At 38.0% G+C, this 16,318-nt stretch overlaps 1 protein-coding gene across 13 annotated transcripts in view; it reads left to right on the top strand.

Moving 5' to 3' along the window:
* LOC106876553 (major egg antigen) overlaps window positions 1-11,971 on the top strand; it is a 223,475-nt gene extending 211,504 nt beyond the window's left edge. For all 13 annotated transcript variants that reach the window (XM_014925172.3, XM_014925149.3, XM_052967815.2 and 10 more), the window contains one exon: window positions 10,115-11,971. In XM_014925172.3, the coding sequence (XP_014780658.1) occupies window positions 10,145-11,092 (948 nt within the window). In that variant the 5' untranslated portion in view covers window positions 10,115-10,144 and the 3' untranslated portion in view covers window positions 11,093-11,971. The remainder of the gene's footprint in view (window positions 1-10,114) is intronic.
* The last annotated feature ends 4,347 nt before the right edge of the window (window positions 11,972-16,318 follow it).

The raw sequence follows: 16,318 nt of genomic DNA, 5'->3' as shown, positions 1-16,318 counted from the left end.
CACAGTGCTGTTTTTTCAGAGACGGTACCCGCCCAACTGACCCAACTATACTGTGTAGTCGACAAAATGAAAAACAAACAATGCGCATGCGCGAAATTAAATATAAAATGGCGACAATTTACTTATCGCACCCTGTGTGCGTGTGTGTGTGTGTGTTTGTTGCAAGGTCTTCTTTCAATTTCCGCTTGCCAAATCCACTCACAAGGCTTAGGTCGACCCATGGCTAAAGTAGAAGGCACTTGCCTATAGGTGCTCCGGACAATGCTTCTCCGCATCACTTACGGTTTAACGTTCTGCGTTTAAATTCCACCGAGTTCGACTTTACATTTCATCTTTTGGGGTCGATGAAATAAGTACCAGTTGAGTATTGAGGTCGATGTAATCGACTAATTCCTTCCCACAAAATTTCAAGCCTTGTGCCTGTAATAGAAGGGATTTATTGCCGCTGTTGTCGATGATGGTGATGATGGTGTTGTTATATTTATAGAAAGTAGACTGACAGAACCAGTAAATATGGAACAAAATTTCTTGATATGATCTTGCTAAGGTCGAACTCTGCATACGTGGAGTGTCACGAATAAGATGTCCCCTGATGATCTCATACATAAAATATCTAAATATGTACAATATTTTCAACAGGAGGGCATTTTCTTAATATCATCAGTAGCATGTTATCAAATGATTTTAATCTATTCCCAGCAGGTGAACGTTCTCAAGTGCTTTCACACATATTGCCAACAGGTGAATGAGGCACCTATATTTACAAAAGTGCTCTCTTTGCAAAGTTACAAAACACCTGCGCCTGCTATAAATGTCAGTGCACAACACACCAGTAGATAGTTCAATGTTATATCCCTTCTGTTGTGGCATCTATTTATGTGTATGTAGAGAGATTCATCAGATCGCTATCACACATATATTAGGTTCAGCAAATAGGAGTAGGCGCAGGAGTGGCTGTGTGGTAAGTAGCTTGCTTAGAAACCACATGGTTCCGGGGCAAGTGTCTTCTACTATAACCTCGGGCCGACCAAAGCCTTGTGAGTGGATTTGGTAGACGGAAACTGAAAGAAGCCCGTCGTATATATGTATATGTATATATATGTGTGTGTCTGTGTTTGTCCCCCCCAACATCGCTTGACAACCGATGCTTGTGTGTTTACGTCCCCGTAACTTAGCGGTTCGGCAAAAGAGACCGATAGAATAAGCACTAGGCTTACAAAGAACAAGTCCTGGGGTCGATTTGCTCGACTAAAGGCGGTGCTCCAGCATGGCCGCAGTCAAATGACTGAAACAAGTAAAAGAGTAAGAGTAAGAGAGTATCTAACAACATCTTGTGCGCAAATGTATAATAATAATTTATTTTCACTCCCGTAAATCGTTGGAAAGCATCGTTTGGAAATTGGTCCTAAATATATTCCCGTAAACAATCACCACCGGTTAGCTACCGGACACATCTGTCTCTTCTTTCATTACCTTATAACCTCACTTCACATCTAAACTAAACGTTTCGTTCAATCCTTGACGTGCAAGCTCGAGAATTTTCTCCTTGCCTACTTTCTTTTCCCTCCCGTAGACGACATCAGCTGCTTTGATCCCACCATTCTAGAAGGAATTGTAAAAATTATAATTACTGCTACTTGCTCTCTGTCTTAGAAAAATATTGTAAGAACTGTGAAATCGATTCGATATATAGTTCAGTCTGTTTTTAAGGGGCTAATTTGGGGAGCTGCATTTTCCTCGCGTTCGGTAAAAATGTGTTTATTATGGTAGTTTAGCGTGAGGCATTCTTGTATAGTAATGCCCTTATATATATATATATACCTAGATAGTATTTATAGGAAACACGCAAACTAAATGCAACTGTTTTTGTTTTTGTTTTCAATCCTTTCAAACGTCTTATTCTACAATATGGTTATTTAGTAATAGCTTCCAACCATTTCTAAGCTGTAAGAATATTTAACATACCAAAAGTCTATGATGAGATGATTACACCCATAAAACAAGAGAAACATAGCCTTTTCTGAAGACAGCTTTTTTAAGCTTGGAAACATCAGCCAGATTGATTCATATGTGATGGAATGTTATTCCTAACAATATTTCTCCAGCAACGAATTATAGACATTTTACAGACAAGTAGTGGATAGCGAACGACATTTTGAGTAGGAAATAATACTTTAACCTTGATTGCTTAAGAGGGAAAATAGACAGATAAAAAGGCAGAGGGACAGTAGGGATCACTGGATGTAGACAGTAGAAAGAACAAGCACTATCACAATTCTTTGAGCCCAACTGAATGCGTGGAAGCGGTGCGGAACAATGTAACAGTATCAGCTTCAGAAGAAATATCACAGTCTTATATTTTCTAAGATAATTATCTTTTTATGAATGTATATGTGCGTGCATGTATGTGCGTGCGTAGATATGTATGTACGTATGTGTGTGTTTGTATACATATACATAGATATGTGTGTATGTATATATACAAGTCTCAATTTAGTTACCTTTGTCTGATAGTCTGACGAAGGCAACTGAACCGAAGCTTCAAAGCCGCTTTCAACATTTATTTTTATTTATTCAAGTGTATTTATTATTTATTTCACAAAGCTTTGGTCGGTCCGAGGTTATAGTAGAAGTCACTTGCCCAAGGTGGGACTGAACTCGGAACCATGTGGCTGGTAAGCAAGCTACTCACCACATAGCCACTCCTATATCTTTCAATCTCTCCCTCTCTCTCCACACACACACATACATACATACATACTTACACACATACATACGTACATACATATATATATATATATATATATATATATATATATATATATAGAGAGAGAGAGAGAGAGAGAGAGAGAGAGAGAGAGAGAGAGAGAGAGAGAGAGAGAGAGAGAGAGAGAGAGAGAATCGGTCAGTAGTTCAAAAATCGAATCGAAAAGAAGCACACAATAAAACGTTAGAGTAGTAATAGTTGGAAAGTTGTTTGTTATGCCTGATTAGGGAGTTGACTATCTAACCGGCCATAAAAACAACCTTCTAAGTATATATATTCTTGATTTGCTGACCATCTTAAGCGAAAATATACTCAAATTCCGTCCTCGATCAATAGCATAGATCAGCTGTTATATAAAGCAGTCATGAATTAGAATGTCCCACGTGGATTAAATAAGACTGTAAGCACATACTTTCTATTCTATTGATGTACGGAAAAGGCACAGATATGCAAGTTAGGCAACCCATATGTTGCTAGCCTAATTTATTACTTCTTTATAAAGCAGCTGGCCGATGATGTTGATTGTAGAATAAAGCCGGGTACGTCTTCTCTGAGGAACGACCAACAATCCGTGAAATGCTCCGTCAAAAGACTCCCTATTTTTTCCGCACATTAATAGCGTAGAAAAACTGCGTTTACATTATTATTGAATCTACAAAATTCAATTCATATCCTGTCGTCTTGGTCATGATATATTTCTTTCTTATCTTATATCATAAGAGACGACGAGAGGTGGGGTTGGCAGACAGACAGAAAGAAAAGGAAAGAGAGAAAGAGGAAAAAGACAGAGAGAAATCAATACTGTAATTGTGAAACAAAATCCTATCATTATGTTAATTGCGTTGTCGGTAGAACATAAAACCAATAGGTATTATTAAGAAACTTAATAGTTATTGTAGTCGTTGTTTTGTGTGGCCGAACCCCCATTCAATGGAACAATTGCACAGTTGACAATAGAGACCAACTGTAATTCCAATAGAACGAATTGCGAATACTCTCGTCAGTCACTCCAGCTTATTTTAGTGTTTTAGTGTTTAGTGTTTTAGCTTATTTTAGTATTTTCATAATTCTCTTTTATAATTTTATAATTTTTCTTTTTACTTTGTGTCTAAATATAGGTACGGCCTAGTGGTTAGGTTGTTGCACTCAAGATTGCGAGATCGTGGTTTCAATTCTTGGACCGGATGGTACGTTGTGTTCTTGAGAAAAACACGTCATCTCATGTTGCTCTGCGATCACTTGGACACCTGACACGTGGTACACCGTGCACCCTGTTCAGGCAAAGCCGATTTGATGGAAGGAGTGAGCAAATATACATTACATAAATTTGCTCACTATATACAAATCATTTGTGCAGGTCGATCGGCAAAAGCTGAGCACTCACACGTCGTCATCGACGGGAGAGTCCATATATATATATATATATATATATATATATATATTATTATTATTAAAAAATGGCAAAAAAAATCATATATTAATTAATATCGATTAATTACCAGGAAGCTAGCACATTTAAAGAATCAAAGAGATTCAGAAACAGTATCTGCAATCTCCGGGGATTAAAGTACATTTTTATATATGACGTTGACCACTAACGTGGACATTTAATGTGCTAGAAATAGATCACATCTTGTGTCTAAAAAGACCTAAATTGTTCTCAACATGAAATATAGCGTGATACCAAAACGTAAGCGGGCAAGACATTTAAAATCACCGAAAAGGAACATTATTAAACAGGTACCGGTTTCAAATTCAACAATCTTACCGACTGTCTATTTCTGCAGCTAAGCCCGGTTTCACCCGGTCGGTTTGGATCATATGGCTGTAAAACCTGCTCTGTGTAAGCATTCGACTTGCTTGGGTACGATTACATTAAAAAACAATGTTAGAATGACTTTTTTGTCAAAACGCTAAAAATAACTGACCAACAAAAAATAACCAACCAAGATTCAAGCAAATCAAAAAAATGAACCCAAATACTAAGCGAACAAAGATGAACCATCCGACTTCCATTGCGCGCACACGCACACACACACACACACACACACACACACACACAAACACGCGCACGCGCGCATTCGAATACCCACCCTTTTACATACACACACCAGCGTGCAATTTTCATCATCCCACTACCAAGTATGACATCACCCCTTCCTTCCTTATTCATCTATTACCCCTTCCTTTCTCATTCATAAACACAAGAGTATTATTATGGTAGATTATCTCGGTAACCATGAGAGCTATGAAAAAAATATGACATCACCCCTTCCTTCCTTATTCATCTATCACCCCTTCTTTTCTCATTCATTAACACAAGAGCTTTATTATAGTAGATTATCTCTGTAACCGTGGGAGCTATGAAAAAATACAAGGCCCAGCAACACCACCGGATCATTCTACACACGCAATTCCACCCAACAGTTTGACCATGAATCCCAAGACTAGAAAGAATCGCCCATGTCAAATTTATATGTATAGATATATATATATATTACTAACTTTTGACACAACGCCACAAATATGTATAGGAAATGATACAGACTGCTCATTTAGACGCAATATATTACCGACACTAAAGCGGCGAGCTGGCAGAAACGTTAACACGCTGGGCGAAATGCTTAGCAGTATTTCGTCTGCCGTTACGTTCTGAGTTCAAATTCCGCCGAGGTCGACTTTGCCTTTCATCCTTTCGGGGTCGATAAATTAAGTACCAGTTACGCACTGGGGTCGATGTAATCGACTTAATCACTTTGTATGTCCTTGTTTGTCCCCTCTGTGCTTAGCCCCTTGTGGGCAATAAAGAAATAAGAAACGTTAGCACGCCGGGCGAAATGCTTAGCAGTATTTCGTCTGACTTTCCGTTCTTAGTTCAAATTCCGCCGAGATCGACTTTGCCTTTCATCCTTTCAGGGTCGATAAATTTAGCACCAGTTGCGTCCTGGGGTCGATCTAATTCACTGGCCCCTTCCCCAAAATTCTCGGGCCTTGAGTCTAGAGTAGAAAAGAATATATTACTGACACTTAACGAGGTGGACTCTAGCCCAAACAAGAACAATCTTTTTCTCGCAGAAGGTTGTATGAGATATAATTCGGAGCATAACATTAACACAATAATTTTTAAAAACCTCATAAGTAGTATAGATTACACCATATAGAGGGCTAAGTAAGTTATATATAAAAACTTGATTGAGAGAAAGTGTGGGCAAATTAGAGAGAAAAAGAAACGAAATAGTTGAATTTCACAGATTTATATTATGTTATAAGATTACACCGAGAATTCATATTTTGTCTTTTACTACTTTCAGTCATTGGACTGCGGCCATACTGGGGCACCGTCCTGAAGTGTTTTAGTAAAAAAAAATCGATCCCAGTACTTATTTTCTTTTTTTAAGCGTGGTACTTAGTCTATCGGACTCTTTTGCTGAAACGCTAAGGAACGAGGACGTTAACAAGCCAACACTAGTTGTTAAAATTCCGCCGAGATCGACTTTGCCTTTTGGACTCGATAAATTAAGTACCAGTTGCATACTGGGATCGATCTAATCGACTGGCCCCCTCTCCCAAAATATCGGTCCTTGTGCCTAGAGTAGAAAAGAATGTTTCTCAATGACAGACGGTATGGTCAGTACTAGAAATCCGTTGATCATAGGTCTGTTAGATCAAGGTTAAATAATGATTTCAGATTTTGGCACAAGACCAGCAATTTCGAGGAAGGAGTAAATCAATTACATCAACCCTCAGTATTCAGCAGGTACTTATTTTATCGATCCTGAAAGGATGAAAGGCAAAGTCGCCCTCAGCAGAATTTGAACTCAAGACGTTAAAGACGGACGAAATGCCGCTAAGCGTTTTACCCGACGTGCTTACAATTATGTCTGGTCGCCGCCTTTGACCAAAGTTAAATAATAATTGTCACTTATTTTATCGACTCTAAAGAACCTCCGACGGGACTTGAATTAAGAACATAACAAGACGAGAGTAAATACTATAAGATCCTTACGCCGGCACTCTACTGCTTCAGCCTGATAACAGTATCTCATCACTGGTTATTTTATCGATCTCCAAGAGATGAAAGTCAAGGTCAGTGCAGGTGGAATTTCTCTTTGGAACGTAGAGGAACGAAATTAGATAAGGTAAATCATCTCGCCCCACATTCTGCTGTTCCTGGCACTCCACCGACTAACCAGGTCAATAACACACATACTTCCTGGGTTTTGCATGTAAAAAAATCACAACTCGGTTTAAACATCTGTTATCTCGCTGACATCATCTATTAAGTACAGTTACCTCAAAGGCAATATGTTTCTCCATTGTCTCAGATATTTTACAGGAAATATATATTTACAAAATGAGATCTTCGCCAATTTCTGGGAATTTTATATGTTACCTGTGCCATTCCAGAATAGTGATTTTATGTTTGTTTTCGCTTTTGCTTTCCACAGGGCAGAATGCCAACGCTCGCTGGGAAGGATGTACAGTCGAGTGAACCAACATTAGCAATAGGTCTGGTGCTTATTTTATTGACTCCAGTGATTAAAGGCAAATTTAATCCCAGTGGGATTCACACTCGCAGCATCTAGCGAGATAAAAACTAATATTGATTATATAGCAGTAAATTTGCTTTTATATTGCATAGGAGATAATGACCATAGAAATCTATGAGGAAGTACGTCTCGTATAATGGGGTTTTCGTTACCGCAAGATTTTCTGGAACACAGCATTTCCGTAACACGGAGCATGCCTATAATGGATACGATAAAAGAGACAAAGACAGAAAGCCGGAGGGAGAGAGTGTGTGTGTTTACGTGTGTTTGCATGTTTTTGCGTGTTTGTGTGCGTGATTAGGGGAAATTTGATTGCTATTTCTTCCAAGTTGCGCGACGAGATTCTCACGTTACTTTGCTAGCCTAAACTGTAACTAATTGTATAACTGAGGAAATATATACCTGAAAATGGGCTCAGGTTTGGCGGGATGGTTAAGAAGCTTGCTTCCTAACTATGTGGTCTTGGGTTCAGTCTCACCTTGGCCAAATATTTTTCACTATAGCCTGAGTTTGACTAAAGTCTTGTGAGTGAGTTTAGCAAGCGGAAACTGAAACAAGCCTGTCGTATATGTGTGTGTATTTGTGTAGGGATGGTGCCATTATGTTTGTGTTTGTCCCCCACCACGACTTGACAACTGATGTTGGTTTGTTTACAACCCCCATAACTTAGTGTTTCGTTAAAAAAAAACGATAAAATTACTACCAGGCTTTAGAAAATAAGTACTAAGGTTGATTTGTTTAACTAAACCATTTAAAGTTGTGCCCCAGTATGGCCGCAATCAATACAAATAGAAGGAAAAAAGGACTGAACTATATGTGACTGATGAGAAGCAAATTGTAGACGATTGCTGCCATAATATTTTGCAGAATGCATTTTGCGGATCCTTTCTGTTTGGCAGCCACTTTTCAATTTCTTCAATTTTTGTTCCAAATGGTTTCATATTTGGTGAAATGATGTAGTTTTGTATGGTAATCATTGACAGGAAATTTATTTTCGCCATAAGTCAATAAATAAAGAGTTGATAACTTTTAAAGTTTGCAAATTTTGGATATTTTAGTCATTCGAAAGCCACAGACATATAGGTACCTGTTTCCACAGAAACAAGCCAAGCTGTTACCAAGCTGCTTACCCATGTGGTCATTTTAAATGCTTAAAAACACATGAGGTATGGGGTGTTATATGGGTGGTATGAGGAGGTATATGGCGTGCATAGAGCAGAATTCCGCCAATATTTCATTTGTTTACAGATGACAACACATGCAGTCACGCACAAAATGACAGCTTCCAAATTAAACTTTAAATCTCTGTTACTTTTTGTTTTTAAATCTTTTTCTGGAAAAAGTGAATTAGCCCCTGAGATTCAGCATGGAAAACTACATCAATACACCAAATTGAAAATGTTTAACTAAGGTGTAACCAAACAGAAAAGATTCCGTCTTACATTCATGTGACATCTTGACATTGATACTAAAATACGAACTTTGAGAAGAACAGGGAGCATAGATGCAGAATTTCCCATTTTGTATTATGCGTGTGGTTCATAAAATTAATCTAATTATTTTTGAAAGGAAGAGGAATACACTTCCAATGAATTTATTTACTCATCTTTGTCTTGAATGCATCACTGAACCATTGTAAAACAAACGTTTAAGATTTTATTCTACTTTCACTGCATAATTCAAATTTTAACCTGCTTGTGCAGCGTCGTTATATAAACTAGTATATAGTTTATACACTGTCCTTATATGCTTCAGACTGGCTGACTCAACCTCATGTTGAAAGTGACACGTGTGCTGCAACAACAGCGAAATACGTATATGTTGCTCTCGCAGTCTCTCTGGGCGATTTTATTTATACGTATATGTTGCTCCCGCAGTCTCTCCGGGCGATTTTATTTCGCCTAACTCTAAAGTATATTGTGTTTTTTAACAGGATACGTCTATAATGAAATTTTTACAGAACGAGAATTGCGGCGTCTGGTTTTTCAACTATTCACATGCGTTATCTTGTGTAGATAAACATTTCTACATAAATTTAGTTGGATATGCAATAAAACAAAACGTATCTGCAATATTGATTTTTACTGAAGTTTTTGCGTAATTGAATATGTATATGTTAGTGAAATTTTATTATTTTGTTTTGATTACATTACAAACAACATCTTGTGGGTACCCATTCAAATTCTCTACCACTGTCGCATACTCCATTTTCTCTCTCCTTTTTTTTATTTACTCTGATTACTTTCACATACAACACTTTCTTTCCTTCTCTCTCTCTCTCTCTCTCTCTCTCTCGCGCGCGCGCGCGCGCTCTCTTCTATACGATCACATTTCCCTCATTTTTACATATCGAGAGCGTTGCATTATAGATAACAGCTATTCTGCAAATCAATCTAAATCACAAGGCTTTCAGTCTTATGTGAATGAACTGCGATTAACAAACATTATGGTAGATCAATTTATTTGTATCAAGCTCTACATCTGATATTCTAAACAATATATTCCATCGCTTTAATTTCAAATTTATTCTCAACCCATTTTCCGTCGGCATTATGAATGTTTTTGAGTACGATAACATTGTTTCGTTTTTATTTCGTATATTATCAGATATTTTTTCCGGCTTGTGATTACCAGTTATTTTACTCAAAATATTAGATGACTTTTCATTCTTATCAGAATCGTTGAAGTTTTGGTTATTTTTCTCCTTTTAAACTCTTTACTATTTGTATTAAATAAATAATGCTTCCGGTTAACGACAAGATTTTTAATTTCTTTCCGTTTTTTTCTTTCTTTACAGTGTTTCTGAAGTATCTTTGAATTCATCAAAATGTCGACACGAATTCCTATTTTCAAAGACGATCTAAGCTTTGAAGATCGTCAATCTAAAGTTTGGGAAGACATGACCAGAGATATGGACAGACGCCGCCGAGAATGGGAAAATGAAATTGAAAATGTTCGCAAGGGTTTCTTCTCTTTAAAACCCAATGGTAAGTTTGATAACATCGCAAGTCGATTAGGAGATGTTGATTTTGGAGTTGGGAGCAGTATTGCTTCCGGCATAAAACCAGGTGTATGCGGAGACTTTGACGATGCTACAGGTATTATTGAGAAAGATGCTAACGGGAGACCTGTCTTCAAAGTACGCTTTGATGTCCGAGATTTCAAACCAGAAGAAGTCAATGTCAAAATGGACGTCGATAAAATGCAAGTCCATGCTAAACATGAATCGAAGACAGGAGGGTCTTCAGTGTCTCGCGAGTACTCTCGATCTGTAAATATACCCAAAGATATCGACCCAATGAATCTACAATGCACGATGTCGAATGACGGTATATTGAGTATCGAAGCACCATTACCTCTACCCGAATATGCAGCCCTAAACGACTCGCCAAGCAGAGGATCGATTGGTAGTGCTATGTCGCCACCGCCGAACTCGGCCGCTCACTCGACATCGATCAACAACAGCGCCACACGTCCAGTCATTGAAGAAAAAAAATATAAAGATGAAATCGATATTGAAGATTATAACCCGGAAGAGATCACTGTTAAGACACTAGACAAGAAGTTGGTAATAACTGCTCGTCGAGAGGAGAAAATCGGTAACCGCACTACAACTAAAAACATGAGCAAAGAATCTACCATACCTGACAATGTCGATCCGCTCTCTGTAAAAGCGTTCTTTGCTGAAAACGGTCGTCTGCTTATAGAAGCTGTCTATAAATCTGATCCTCGCTGCGGAAGTCCCCTTACTCGTACAGATACCCACCACACATGATTGCCACTATAAACAGTTCACATGTGTTTCAATCGACAATTATGTATTAAAATTTAAAAAAAAAAAGATGGTAAAAAATGGTAAGCAAAAATAAATCAAGAAGAAACGGAATCGTAATATTGTTTCTGTCAAATAATGATTTTTTTTTTAACGACATGACGGCCGCTCTCTGCTCGACTGGAAGACAATTTTTGTTGCCGTCCATTAATTTTTTTAAAATTTATTTATTTCTTTATCTCTTCTATCGAAGCTGATGAATATTTGTTGTATTTTTGTTCCACAGAAATTATATGCAACCGAACCCTCTTTTTTTCGTTTTTTCTTTTCTTCTTATTTGAGCCCTGAGTCTTAATATTACCATTACCATGATTATTATTATTATTATTATTATTATTATTATTATTATTATTATTATTATTAGATTTATCATTATTTATAACTGTCGATATCATATATATTATTTTCTTATTCTTATTACTAATTTTATTCTTAATATCTATTGCCATTAGTATACTAGCCTTGTGCCTGTGTAAGAAATTGTTTATTGTTATCATTATTATTATTATTATTATTATTATTATTATTATTATTATTATTATTATTATTATTATTACAATAAAGGAATAATAACTGACTTTTTTTCCTCTGTGTTTTGATGGCTGTTATTTCCTTTTCTGTTAAATCTATTATTTTTGGTAAAGAGAAAGTTTCAAGAAGATTTTAGAATATGCAAATAATATTTTTTAAAATTCAACATGAACAGAGACCAGGTCTTGTAAGATGAACATATATATTATTCACCTGATTATGAAACAATATTTTATTTAAGATTCGCTTGTTATTTAATTATAATTACTTTTAATAAACATTCATTTATCAGTCTTTGTTCTGGACTTCTTGCTTGGAATGAAATTTCGCTTTAAGCGGAATACAAATAGGGGCCAACAACCAAAAGAGAGCAATAAAAATAACAATTAGTATTATTATTAACCTAATATATTTTTTTTATTTGCCATTATTTATCACAGTGGTCGGAGAGGTGGGCCCATGCCAACCGACAGCTTGGTGGAGCGCTGGGCGGAAGGGCTTGTTGCTCGGGGTCTGGTTCGGTCCCGATCTCCAAGTGGACAAGAACTGGAGCAAGGTGACAGACAAAGTGTCCGGTCTCACCCAGAAATGGGCCGAGAGAAAGCTGTTCCTGAAAGGTTGGGCGGAGGTGGTGAATGCGTACATCGCATCTGTCATATACTACAGCCTGACTGTCGTCCCTTGCCCCGCTTCGTGGCTGAACGGGCTGGTGCGTTTGCTCTTCCGCTTCCTGTGGAAGGGAGAGGTACTGCTTGTCAGACGGTCCATTTGTTGTCAGCACCTGCTGCATGGAGGACTGGGCATATCGTGGCTGAGGATGCGCAGACATGCGCTGAGGCTGCGACATCTCCAGCGATACCTTAACGGTGAGCAGGTGTGGTCGCCGTTTGTTGAACGCACTTTTCCGTAGCTCGTCTCCTTGACAGAGCTACAGTCCTGGATCAGGCGTAGACCGAGACAGGGTGCTTGGCACCTAGAGTGACTCCAACCGCTCACAGCCGTCGGCAATGCGGTCGATGGAAGTTTCACCTGGGAGTTCTGTAGGGGATTAGTGGAGGGCAAAAGCGGCGACGTATTCGGAGAGGTCCTGGGCGTCGAGGGCGATCAACTGGCTGGTCTCTTCCGGAGAACTTTCAGGCCGGGAACTAAGGATAACTTCCAGAAATCCCTGGCCTGGCAGTGCTGCCGGTTCAAGATAAGCTCAACAGGCATAGGTGTGCAGTCAATCGGGCTTGTCTGAGATGCACACGGAGCGATAAAACCGTTCTGCATGCTCTCGTACAGTGTCCGCTCATTGCTGGCTTATGGAGCTTTGTCGAACAGTTATTGTCACGTGTAGGATGCATCCGTCTATCGTCCAAGTCCATTGTGAAGATCGCCCCGCCTCCTTCATTTGGCCGGGAAGGGAGTGGAATTTTTCGCTGTCTGATGGCTATGGCAAAAGAGGGTGTGTGGTGGACGCGATTGAAAAGGTTGAAGACGGGTACCTTCCTCTTTGGCCAAGGCCTCATTGACTTTTTCAGGTTCCACCTGAAAAAGAAATTGAGGTTGGAGAGGGAGGTACTATCACCCAGCAAGTTCGTTGAAAGATAGGTGAATGTGGCAAGAATGGCCCGAGTGAATGGGCCTAGTGTGCGCCTGTAGGCCGGATGGAAGGGAAAAGAGAGGGTGCCTTCCCGAGGAGCTGTTGATGTTAAGGGGTCCAAGATGCCTTAAGGTAGCTCTTCCAGATGTTGCATTATGACAGTAACATCTACGTAACACCTACAATGACATCAATGCTAGAATGTATCGGCCCTAATATTGACCTGTGGAAACCCCGTCATGATGCATTGCAGTTAATTATTGCTATCCGAGAGTTTCATTTTTTTTCCCGATTAATTATTTATAATTATCGGTGCTACTTTAGCATGCAGTCGACCTGGTCATTTACACTTTAGCATGCAGGCTCAGTCTAACCCTAATCATAACCCTAAGCCCTAACCCTAAACACGAACCTTAAACACTAACCCTAACCTTAAACACTAACCCAAACCTTAATCTCTAACCCAAATCCTAAATCCTAACTCTATCCCTAAACCCTAACCCTAAGCCCTAACCCTAAATCCTAACACTAAACACTAAACCTAACCCTAAATCCAAACCTAACTTTAACCCTAAATTCTAATACTAAATTCTAACCCTAAATCCTAATCCTAAATTATAACCGTAAACTTTACACTTATTCCTAAACCCTAATCCTAACCCTAATCCTAATCCTAACCCCTAACTTTAATCCCAACCCAGATCAGATCATTTCACAACATTGACTACAGATACCATGGTAGACTGCACATTAACGAGGCACCTAATAACCAGTTATCATGATACATATTTTCCCTCTTTAATGACTACGTAGTATTTCTCCAAACATTGCCTGATATCGTTTCTCTTCATGATGTCATGTCAATCTACTGAATAACTAATTGTTGTCGTCGTCTTCATATTAGGTTGTCAATTAAGTGACTAACCGTTGATGTCTCAACATAAAATCGTCAGTCATTCTGGTAGACAATGACAAAATGCATTGTTATTAATTATTGCTATTTAAGAATTTCATTTTATTTATAATTACCGGTGCTGCTTTAGCATGCAATCTAAGCCTAACCCTAACCATAGCCCTAAACCCTAACCCAAAACACTAACCATGACCTAAGCTTCTAACCCAAATCGTGAACCCTAACCATAACCCTGAATTCTAACCCTAAACCCTAACTCTAACCGTAATCATTAACCTAACTCTAACTCTAAATCCTAATCCTAAATTCTAATCCTAAACATTAACCCTATCCCTAAACACTAACCCTAATCCTAAACACTAACACTAAACCATAACCCATAAACCATAACCCTAAACCCTAACCCTTAAGCCCTAACCCTAAACCCTAATCCTAAATTATAACCTTAAACTTTAACCCTATCTCTAAATCCTAACCCTGACCCTAGAAACTAACCCTAAAACCAACCCAGATCAGATCATTTCATAACGTCGACTAAGAATACTGCGGTAGACTGCACGCTAAAGCAGCACCTAATTTACTAATCATCATGACATGTATTTTCCCTCTTTAATGACTACATAGTGTTTCTTCAGAAATTGAGTGATGTTGTTTCTCTTTATGATGTCATATCTATCATATTATGATGTCATGTCGTCAACGTAGGGAATAATTACTTGTTGCCGCCGTTATCATATTAAGTTGTCTATTGGGTAACTAGTATCTTGAAGTCTCAACATAAAGACGTCAGTTATTCATTCTGGTGGATAATGAATGACACTGGTATTTAAGAACTAATTACTCAGTTGGCTGAATAGCAAGCAACATGATGCTTTACTCTAATTATATGGTGTTCACCTATTGACTTAAGAGCTACTTCATGTTGGTATCACGGTATCAATTTGAGAATCGTTTGAACAGCATATAGACGGCGCTATCAGTTACTCAGTCGGTTGAATAACATTTATTTAATATTACTATTATGATTTCATATCGCTAAAGAGTTGAATAGCAAGCGATTTAACATTACTGAAAAAGTTCTCCTGTCTGTTCAATGGCTACTTCATGTTGCTATTGTAATAATCAGGTAAGTAAACGAACTATGAACTTTTCAGGCGACTCTCGTATTAGTCTAATTCCACTCAGACTGTCAGTCTGAATTCTGTTTCCGGGCTGAACACGTTATTCTACACTCACTTTATTCTGGTCGTTGTTGTTGTTGTTGTTGTTGCTGTCGTTTTTGTTTATCTCTAGCTTTGACCAGGTAGGTAAATAAAGGACTTCACTCAAGAACATATTTTCATTTTTATATATTTAGCACACCAACTTCATGGACAATAGTTTTACAAAGTGACAGTAGCGAACAGTCACAGAATTCTACTTCATATTTAGTTGGCGTTCATATAGCATGTATTTAGCTAAATAAGGCAGTTACTCAATTCTGGCAGTTTCCATGAACAAGTATGGACTCTGCTAGACGACACTGTATTGGCCTTCATTGAAGATAGTAAGGTGTGGGTCGAAGCAAATTTGGCTGCTGTTTCCAATCGTTCGAGCGAGCCTATAATGACTCCCATAATAAGTTAGATATGATAGGTGAAGATAAAGTTTATCTTTCATCCTTCATAAGTGAAGCTAAACGTCGATAATCAATCTGGAATGAAGTATATGTCCCGCGGAGAGAAGAATGATTAAAGCAAGAATTTCTTTGATCAGCTAGATGAGGCCTAATCTGAACTCAAACTGCTCATTTCCACCTAATTGTATACAACTAGAAGTAAGATCTTCTCAAAGCTATCTTTCCTGGTGGAACCATGATGGTGAACATGACAGGCTTGACTGCAGAAACACACCGTAGGTGCTACAGTTTTTGAAAGAAAAATCTTACACGAGTATTTTTATATAAAACTTAAGTATAAGCATTCACCTAAAACTAATATGTGCATATATATATGTGCATATATATATATATATATATATATATATATATATATATATATATATATATATATATATATATATATATATATATATATATATATATATATATATATATACATATATATATGTAACCATGGGCTCTTCCGACTCCGCTCAGGTA

This window comes from Octopus bimaculoides, chromosome 5, assembly GCF_046866305.1.
Source record: "Octopus bimaculoides isolate indiv1 chromosome 5, ASM4686630v1, whole genome shotgun sequence".
Classification (NCBI taxonomy): Eukaryota; Metazoa; Mollusca; class Cephalopoda; order Octopoda; family Octopodidae; genus Octopus; species Octopus bimaculoides.
This window is presented reverse-complemented; position numbering and strand designations above follow the sequence as displayed.